Below are 9,859 nucleotides of genomic sequence, written 5' to 3'. Positions count from 1 at the left end.
CAGTAGCTCATTGCTCTGAGTAACAATTATCCTCCCTCCACAGGCAACCAGCTCACTTTCCAATGAGGAGCAGCTGTGCAGAGCCCAGAACAAAAAGGCTACATGCTAATTACTAAAAATACTCAATAAATACCATTAAAACTTCTCGTGTGCAAATTGCTATTTATGTGCAAATCTCTGCTTAAAGTGCAGTGCTAAATAAAGTGCTTGTTCATAAAGTGCAAAAAGTGCATTTAAAGTGCTATACAGTGATTTAAGTAAAAGTAGACCCAGTAATGAAGCTCTCTTCATTACACTCCTTCAGCTGCCAGACGCAAAAACGCAGTCTTCTTGAAATCTTCCACCAACTCTGCTAACATGAAGTTTTTCTCCAGGTTAGGCCTCGGTATGAACTCTTTCCTGCACTGAGGGCAGCTGTGGATCATCCTCTGATCTCCATCCCAGTGGCATTTAATACAGTTCATACAATAACTGTGTCGACAGGGAATAGTCACTGGATCCTTCAGTAGATCCAAACAGATGGAACAGGAGAGTTTTCCTGAATCCATCTGATTTCCTGTCTGAGCCATTTCACACTGAATATCTGAAGTTCCTCTTCCTGCTGTAGATTTGTCTCACAAGAAGCCAAACACCAAGTTGTTACTGATCTGCAGCTGTTGGTGGATCCTGCAGATACTGAAGCTTTCAGATGAGTGAAACGGGAAATGCAACAACACAACTGAACTCTGTTGAATAGAAGGGAGGAGCTCAACAGCAGTATTTTTTTTACTGCTGTTGACTTCTAAAGGCTTCAGATTTCAGTTGAACTTGTCACTTCATCTCAAAGCTTTTTAAACATTTCAATTCAGACTCTAAAACTGGCTATTGGCTTCCTTTTAACCATATTTAATGTTGCATTTATTTTCTCATGCATCTTTTCACCCACAAATTACATTCAATGTTGCCAATGTTAATATTTTTCATCTATATGAAAACATTTACCAATTCTCCCTCTTCAGATTCTGGAGATAGATGTGGGAAAATCTGGTTGTTCTAAATTGGGATTTTAACAAACGTGAAGTTTCCAGTTTTCTCCCAAAGCTTGAATAGTCGTGACATGTCCAACAGAGAGATAAAATACTGGGTTAATGTTTTAGTGTTTATGTGTCCAGGTGTTGTCCACTTAACCAGTTAAACCACGATGCCAGTCATCCTTTTACCAAAATATCTCCAGAATCTGAACAGGGAGAAATCTACTGTTAACGTCACTCAGTGGTGAATAATTGATTAACTCAGGTCTAGTTTTGAATTCACTGTCTGGGAATTGTACATCTGATGTTACAAATAGTCAAAGTAAAAGCTCAGCTAATATCTTTGTCTAACAGAGAGAAAGATGTTAAACACTGATAAAAATTACCAAGTTTATCATCTACAAAAGGATTGCATTAAGTTGTTGGCAGCAGTAGTCATCAGCTGACATCCCGTCTATAAAGGTGACACCGCTAAAGGAAATGCATTTAAAGTGAAAAAACATGAACCTAAAAGTTAAAACGACAGCAAATATTGCACAATTGGAAATGTTTTTGAGCAGTTGGATGTTTCAAAGCAAGCAAAAGTACCACTTTTGTAAGTTCTCTTACTCCTGAACTTTACCAGATGCTGAATATTGTCTTTCAGACCATTGAAGGGGAAGAAGTTTTAGAGGTTGCACTGATTATGTTTCTTCCCAGAAAGTTTAGTTGTTTCTATCTGTAACTATTCAAGTTGTTCAAATATTCACTTTAAAGCCAATCAGGAAAAAAATTATAAAACAACAAAGTTGAATATGTTTGTGAATAATGCAGTATTTAGAAATAGTAACAACAAAGCCCTGGTTAACAAATAAGGTACTTAACCAGCCTTTACCCTGGTTTCTCCACTTTATACTGCCATCTAGTGCTCATTTGCAGGTAACATAAAACTTATGAAAGATTAAGCTCATGTTTTTTCAACATCTTGCAGTAATAAAATAGATAAGGAAATACCAGCTCTGCTTTTATTTGATTCCTTCAGAAATTTCACACGTTATTTTTGAGCATAAGTTGCTATTTGTTTTCTTAATCTGATCAATATTTTATTACACTATGTCAAATTCTTCAACAATATAACATTGACTTTGGTAGTTTCTTACATGTTGGATTAAATGTTTAAATATTAAAAATAATTGGTAAATGTTCATGTGGTAAATTAAACAATGCAGGTTTTTCTAAACTGTACCAATGCAGTGTCATAGGTGGACTAGATTTAATGCATTTGATGAGGAAATATTAATTTCAGTCATTACAGATTTGAGATTTGGAAAATATGACTTGCTAGAATATCTGGTTCACACTGAACTCCCACTCTTTCACATGCTGCATTTGAGTACCATCATCCCAACGAGCAACTTCTGGAACAACACAGAGATAATGAATTGGTTTCAATTACTCCTTCTAATAAAACCAGTTCATAAACCCAGTCAAAAAACATAACAATGGTTCAGAAATCATTTTTATTTTCTTTATATTCGCTGTAATCATTTCAATAGTTTCAAAACCAAATATAATTGATTCATTATCAAACACAAAATTGAGCACAAATTACAAAAGCATGTTCATGGTTTCCAACTACTGTCTTTAAGTCGGTGCAATAATGTAATTTGATAATCAATAGACATAAACATGATTCACTCAGAAGATCAGCAGTAGAATAAAACTAACATGAAATGTTAAAAATTAAATGGTTTATAAATATTCGTGAGTACATGGATCTTATGAAACAGTAAAATCAATCATACCAGAATAATGGTTTTCCTTTAACCAAAAACAGAATAAATTCACAACAAAACATAATCTGAGCACAAAACACAAAGAGAAAATTAAACATAAAAAGCATCTTAACTATCTAATAAAACGAAAAGTCTGCATTTACATCACAATTGAAGACAATGTTTTATGTTTTTACAGTGAGTTTCTAATCTATATCTGGAACCTACACCATACAGTTATCACTTTATTATGGATTAAACATTTAGCATTTAATAGTCTTAAATGATAAACATCCAATCAGAGGATCAATGTCATATAGACTTTATGAATGATGTGTATCAGTTCAGTTTCTTTCTACAGTCATTACTGTCTAGGATCCAGATTCTGATTTTTGTTCAATAAAATAATGACTGATTAGGATAAAAATTACAGTTTCTATCAGCTCATCTGTGCATGGATTTAAATATCAACAACCATTAGTCTCACAAAGCACTGATTTATAATTGCAATGTAAATGTAATTAGGTGCATCAAAATCCTACTACGCAGTGGTAGCTCCCTGGTTAAACAGAAACAGGAAGGGGCAGCACAAACTCCAACATCAATAAACAAAATTACAAAGTGACCCCATAAAGACAGCTGATCTCTGAGCAGTGAAGAAATTACAACAATGATTGTAACTCCGAAGTGACAACACTGGCACCGCTTCCTTTAGACGGGCTGTTTATTGAATGCCGTGAAAACTATAGAAATAAAATACAAAGCTTTAGATATCTTACAGTGACAGGAGACACGTGCTTTAACAAAAGGTTACCTCTTAGCTGCCTGCCACCTTAGAGGTCCTCAAGAAACACTCCGCATCCCATCCACTCTAAACTAAAATATTAAATAATTAAACAAAATAACTGATAAATGTACAAATATTGAAAACATTATTACAATGTAATATTAATTATTGCAATAACATTGTAATAATGTTACTTGCTGCCAAATGGCTCTCAACTCAGTGATGACTGTTTCAGCTGAATGAACTCAGAAAAACATTGTGAGGAAGAGAACAATGTGGGATCAAACCAAACTCCAGCATACAGAGGCTGAGTGAATGTGGTCTGAATGCTGTGGAGGAGAGTCATGGTACCAGAGACGCTGTAGAAACATAGAATACCTTCTCTGAGGTCCAGATACACTCCTATTCTGGAGGAAACTGGACCTGATACTGGAGTTTTAATGTTGTTGTGATGAAATGTGTAACTTTTCCTCCCACAGCATAATGACCAAGATTTGTCATTGGATCCAAATTGACATTCTTCTGACCATCTTTTTCTGCTGATCTTGTATGAAACTGCTATATAAATTAATTTTCCTCTCCACTCCACCTCCCAGTAACAACGTCCAGTAAGACTCTCTCTGCTCAGAACCTGTTTATATTCAGTGAATCTGTCTGGATGATGAGGATAAGAGAGCTCATCAAAAGTGTATGTTACTTTTCTGTTCCCATAACATAAAGCCAAGTTCTGGTTTGCTGTGTTTGTATCCAGAGTGATCTCTTTAGAGTATTTTAGGAACTCATCTCTTGTCTTTGGTTCTGGTTCTGACAGTAGAACATCCACATCAATGACTGCCAGTGAGACGTTTCTCCATGGGTCATTCAGGACGTCCTCCAGTAAATATGTAATCTCTGACACAGCTGCTGTCACGTCCTCAAAGTGTCTCAGAGGACGGATGTTGATGCTGGATGAGTGTGTCGACTCACTGAGTGCTGGCAGTGAGGRGTAGTTGAGGAGAAACTGGGTGTGATCCTCTGTGTGTGAGAGCTGCTCCAGCTCAGCGTCTTTCCTCTTCAGCTCACTGATCTCCTGCTCCAGCTTCTCCTGAACATCTTTGACTCGACTCACTTCAGTTTCCTGCTGGGATCTGATCTGCTGCTTCACCTCAGAGCTTCTTTTCAAGAGGAGACGGATCAGCTTAGTGAAGATCTCCTCACTGTCCTCCACTGCTTTATCAGCAGAGACGTTGATGGCCTTAAACTCTTTTTTAAGCAGCTTCACATCTTTCTCTTGGTCCTGGATTCTCTGATGGATTTGTTGTCGACTCTTCTGGAGCTTCTTCTGCTTCTCAGCTCTTTCTGCTGCAGCTGGGACTGTTTTATGGCCTTTGTGTTCATCCATAGTGCAGAGATAGCAGATACATTGCTGATCAGTACGACAGAAGATCTTCATCACCTCATCATGACGACAGCAGATGTTCTCCTGTAGGTTCTTGGTAGGATCCACCAGGTTGTGTTTCTTCAGTCCTGAAACATCATAGTGAGGTTGGAGGTGATTCTCACAGTAAGTAACCATACAGACCAAACAGGACTTGACAGCTTTCCTCTTCCTCCCAGTGCAGACATCACAGGCCACATCTCCAGGTCCAGCATAGCAGTGATCAGCTGGAGCAGCTTGCAGTCCAGTCGTCTTCAGATCTTCCACCAACTCTGCTAGCATGAAGTTCTTCTGCAGTTCAGGCCTTCGTATGAACTCTTTCCTGCACTGAGGGCAGCTGTAGACTCCCCTCTGATCTTTTCCATCCCAGAAGTCTTTAATACAGTCCATGCAGTAGCTGTGTCCACAGGGAGTAGTTACCGGATCCTTCAGTAGATCCAAACAAATAGAACAAGAGATTCTTCTTGAATCCATCCGATTTCCTTTCTGAGCCATTTCACCTTTCAGTAACACTAAATGCCTCAAGTTTCTGTTTCTGCTGTAAATGTGTCCCACAGGATTCTAAATACCAGTTTGTTGTTTACTCATTTGCAGTTTGTTTGATGATCCTATCAATCGTAAAGCTTTCAGACACGTAAAAAGGGAGGAACCAGGAAAAGTATCAACAGAGCTTAAATCTGTGTTGAATAGAAGGGAGGAGCTTAATAGAGAGGGCACAGAGGATCTCCAAAGGCATTAGACTGATGCTTCTTCTATTAGTTTTAAACATGAATAGTTCTCCTATTAGAGCATCTTTTTATAAGTTTAAGAAAAAATAAGCAAAATCAGTAGATATGCTGAAAATATAAACCTTATTGTAACAGATGTATTCATTTATTAATTTCAGTCATGTTTAAACAGCCGCTTCACAACTTACAAGTGAATTTGAACATCTCAGTGGTGGAAATTTGTTTGGAAGATATTCTACCCTGAAGCATACAGGTATGTGTTTACAAAATACCAACTCTGCAAGAAGTCAAGCAATAACCTGTTAGAATAAATAGTGGCTGAACATCATTGAGGGAACAATTACAAGGTCATTTTCAGACAGTTTGAAATATGGGATTTTATATCCAAAAGATTATTCACAAGAGAAAAACATGCCAGTCTTCCAAGGAGTTTATGTTTAAAATTTGAGTCTAGTTTTAGCTATGAATAATTATAAATAATTGCTTAGAGCAATTACAAGTAAAACTATTAATTTAGATTAAATTTACTAAGTCGGGACACCACTTCATTGTCAAATATTTCAGTCTGAGTTATTGTTTCTAAATACTTGTCTGATATGGTTTAGGTTTTAAATTAATTAATGGAGGCATAATGTTGTGTTCTGTGTTTTCTGTGTAGTTATTTTTGAGGTTTTCTGTGTTTAGTCCTGTCCCAGTTCTGTCTACCCCGTTGATTGCTTCCCAGGTGTGTCTCATTCCTTGATTACCCTCCCTGTGTATTTAAGTCCACCTGTCGTCTTTGTCTCTTGTCGGATCCTCGTCGTGTATCACCATCGTCAGTCTGTTTCCCTGTGCGTCCGCTGTTGGACTTATTCATTAAAATAATAATTTTCATCCTCATCCTGGCCTGCCTGCGTCTCATCTCACCTCACCAAAACCTCAAACCATGACAGTAGGATCCGACGGTACAGAAGGTGAGAGATGCATGAGGCGGTCTAGATGGTGGAGCGCGTGGCGGTGGTTCGGAGAAGTTCCGCTGGAGGAGTTCTGTGGGGGAGCTCTGCTGTGGGGATCGCGGCTGGTGATCCCCTTGCCTGGAGTGGAGCTAAGCCGTCACCGCTGCCCTGAGCCGCCGGAGGTCCCCGCACCAAGGCAGCGTCTGTCTCCGCCCCCAGAGTTTCTCGTGCCCGCTGCCAGTGAGCAGCCTCCAGAGTTGCCCGAGCTTCCAGAGTTTCCTGTGGCTCCGCCCCCTGAGTTTGCGGACGAGCCTCCGCTTCCCAGTGCTCCGCCCGAGTCTCCGCCCCCTGAGTCTGCTCCGCCCGAGTCTCCGCCCCCTGAGTCTGCTCCGCCCGAGTCTCCGCCCCCTGAGTCTGCTCCGCCCCCTGCAGCCGGCCTTCCGCCCGGCCCTCCAGATCCTGCAGCCGGCCCCATGGGGTCCGTAAGACGCCCGCCGGACCTGCCTCTGGGACTCCGCTTCCTGCGCCGGGGACTCCCGCCGGACTGTCCACGGCAGGTTCCGCCCTGACCGTCGTGAGACAGGTTAGTTTTACCCTACTGATAATGTGTTGTTGCAATAGTAATCCTGCTCAGTACRAGAGGAACCGCAGGTTCAGACATTTGGTGYATGTGCTTGGCTGAGGAGCCAATGGGGCGAAGCTACCATCTGTGGGATTATGACTGAACGCCTCTAAGTCAGAATCCCGCCTAGACGTAACGATACCGTAGCGCCGCATCGCTTCGGTCGGACYCCGATACCCGACTCCGGTCGGCGAGGAGCGCCTTCCGKGACTGGGCTGGGGCGTGGCCGGACGATGGTCACCCCTCTCCTATCGCGCACAGCATGTTCGTGGAGAACGTGGTGCTAAATGACTTGCAGACGACCTGATTTCTTTTGAACTGAGTTATTCTTGTTCTTTGGACTCTGGCCCTCCATCCGTCGCCCCTCCGCCCACGCTGATGGGTTGTTTTTTGTTGTATTTTGTTTTTTGGGGCATCTGGTAGCTGCCCTTGAGGAGTGGGTACTGTTGTGTTCTGTGTTCTGTGTTTAGTCCTGTCCCAGTTCTGTCTTCCCCGTTGATTGCTTCCCGGGTGTGTTTCATTCCTTGATTACCCTCCCTGTGTATTTAAGTCCACCTGTTGTCTTTGTCTCTTGTCGGATCCTCGTCGTGTTATGTCATCAGTCTGTTTCCCCGTGCCACCTCTGTTGGATATTCATAAAATGATTTCATCACTTCAACCTGGGTCTGCCTGCGTCCTGCTTCTCACCTCACCAAACCACACCATAAATCATGACACACAAGTCCAGCATGGCATTATTTATTCAGTGAGATACTGCATGTGCATGAAATGAAAACAGACAAGTTCTCTCCAATATAGTAAGTAGTTAGTTTTTTTTTTTAACCAAAAATAATTCAACCTTATATGTAAACACTTTAAAAGTGGGTTTCCAGGGACATAGAACCATTATACAATACAATCAGGTAATGTCACCTTCAGTTGTTATGTAAGTTGACGTTGCATACTATCCCCCCTTAATCAATAGACTTTCTAGGCTAGTAACATTCCCCAAACTACTGAATAGAAGATGAACGAAAGATGAACATGAAACCACTTAAAGTTAAAAAAAATTAGACATGTAAAAATTTATGAAAAATAGAACTATTTTGGATATCAAAAAGGCAACTTAAATGAACACAAATAATCTAATGTTTTTAAGTTATCTATTTTAAGTCCAATATGCCATAAATGAGTGTTAACAGCTTGGCTGACTGCTACCATGCGCTAATAGCTTACCTACTGTTAGTTTTAAGAAAATGGGACATTTAGAACTTTTTTAGGGCTAATATAGGTTGTTTAGTGGTCAAAAAGTAAATTAAATTACCCATAAAGAGACAAGCTCACCCTATTGGACTAACTGTGATTAAAACACACTGATTTACAGTAACATTTATTTACAACAGGAACCATGTAAAATATACTTTAACCACAAAGGGAGAGATGTACAGCACCATGTTGTATCTCTGGTGCTAATTTCCACATCTAGTCCCCGACCCAAAGAAATATGCAAAAACAGCTGGATACTGTTCAATAAATGCAATACATATTTAAAACATCATCAAATCTACAGTCCTACATCATGCAAACACAGCCTCTACTGAGTTCATAACATCCATATTCCCAAGAGTTCACGATAGACGCCACTCTCACATCCACTCATATAAAACAATCCCTTAAATTACTGACACTATTCAACAGATACAATTCATACAATTTATTATCATACACCATCAGATAAAAATATTAACAGTGTGCAAACACATTCTCTATACAGTAATTCATCACATTCATACTCCCAAAGCTTCAAAGTAGAAGTTACCACTCATACCAGTTAACATTATGTGAACTGGTTTGATTTAAAAGAAGCCATTGTTTTATCAAGTGGGAGAACTTGTGAAAGTCTGTACATAGCAATAGTTCTTTTGAAAAAGTATTCCTCTGTTGTGTGGCCACACATGAGAACGTGGCATTACCAATTTCTTCATCAGGAAACCGTATAGTCACCGCAAATAGTTGAATGAGTGACTGAAGATGTTTTTCCTGAGCTGAGGAATGTACTTTTTTTTTTAAAAAAAGGAGGGGCATCTGTACTATGAATAATCTTGAAAAGCAGACATGTTGTGTGCCTGTTTAATTAAAATCAGTTTGATCCAGAATCTGATATTTATCTAATTAAATAAAGATTGATGTATTTGGTCTGGCAATGAAACAAATGTAATTGTAATTAACTCAGGTGATTAGAGCAGTGATAACCTCTATGGCTTAACAGAAACAGAAAGGGGCAGCACCCACAAAAGTTACAACATCAAGAAAACAACAAATTATATAACCAAGTAACTCAATAAAGGCAGTTGTTCTCTGAGCAGTGAAGAAATGACAACAATGAACTCTCAGCAACAACAATGGAGACTAAAGAAACAGAAAATAAAATGCACATTTTAGCTAAATGGACTTCAGATGAGAGTTGACTATTTAAGTTTAATGAACTCCACAGAGGATCCATCCTCAATATAAAATCCAGCATACAGAGGCTGAGTGAATCTGGTCTGGACTCTGTGGATCAGAGTCATGGTTTCAGAGACGCTGTAGAAAGACAGAATACCTGCTCTGTGGTCCAGGTACACTCC

At 39.7% G+C, this 9,859-nt stretch overlaps 2 protein-coding genes across 2 annotated transcripts in view; both read right to left on the bottom strand.

Moving 5' to 3' along the window:
• Nucleotides 1-3,762: 3,762 nt before the first annotated feature.
• On the bottom strand, nucleotides 3,763-5,463 carry LOC103480899 (tripartite motif-containing protein 16-like protein). Its single transcript, XM_017310347.1, has 2 exons — nucleotides 5,031-5,463; nucleotides 3,763-4,880 (listed from the first exon to the last, which is right to left on the bottom strand). The coding sequence occupies exons 1-2, from the start codon at nucleotides 5,461-5,463 to the stop codon at nucleotides 3,763-3,765; spliced, it is 1,551 nt and encodes a 516-aa protein (XP_017165836.1).
• A 1,798-nt stretch (nucleotides 5,464-7,261) lies between these two features.
• The window catches only part of LOC103480842 (tripartite motif-containing protein 65-like), an 18,999-nt gene continuing 16,401 nt past the window's right edge, over nucleotides 7,262-9,859 (bottom strand). The window contains exon 4 of the mRNA XM_008436033.2: nucleotides 7,262-7,501. Within this exon, the coding sequence (XP_008434255.2) occupies nucleotides 7,262-7,501 (240 nt within the window). The remainder of the gene's footprint in view (nucleotides 7,502-9,859) is intronic.

The sequence above is a fragment of the Poecilia reticulata genome, linkage group LG18 (genome assembly GCF_000633615.1).
Source record: "Poecilia reticulata strain Guanapo linkage group LG18, Guppy_female_1.0+MT, whole genome shotgun sequence".
In the NCBI taxonomy this organism is placed as follows: domain Eukaryota; kingdom Metazoa; phylum Chordata; class Actinopteri; order Cyprinodontiformes; family Poeciliidae; genus Poecilia; species Poecilia reticulata.
This window is presented reverse-complemented; position numbering and strand designations above follow the sequence as displayed.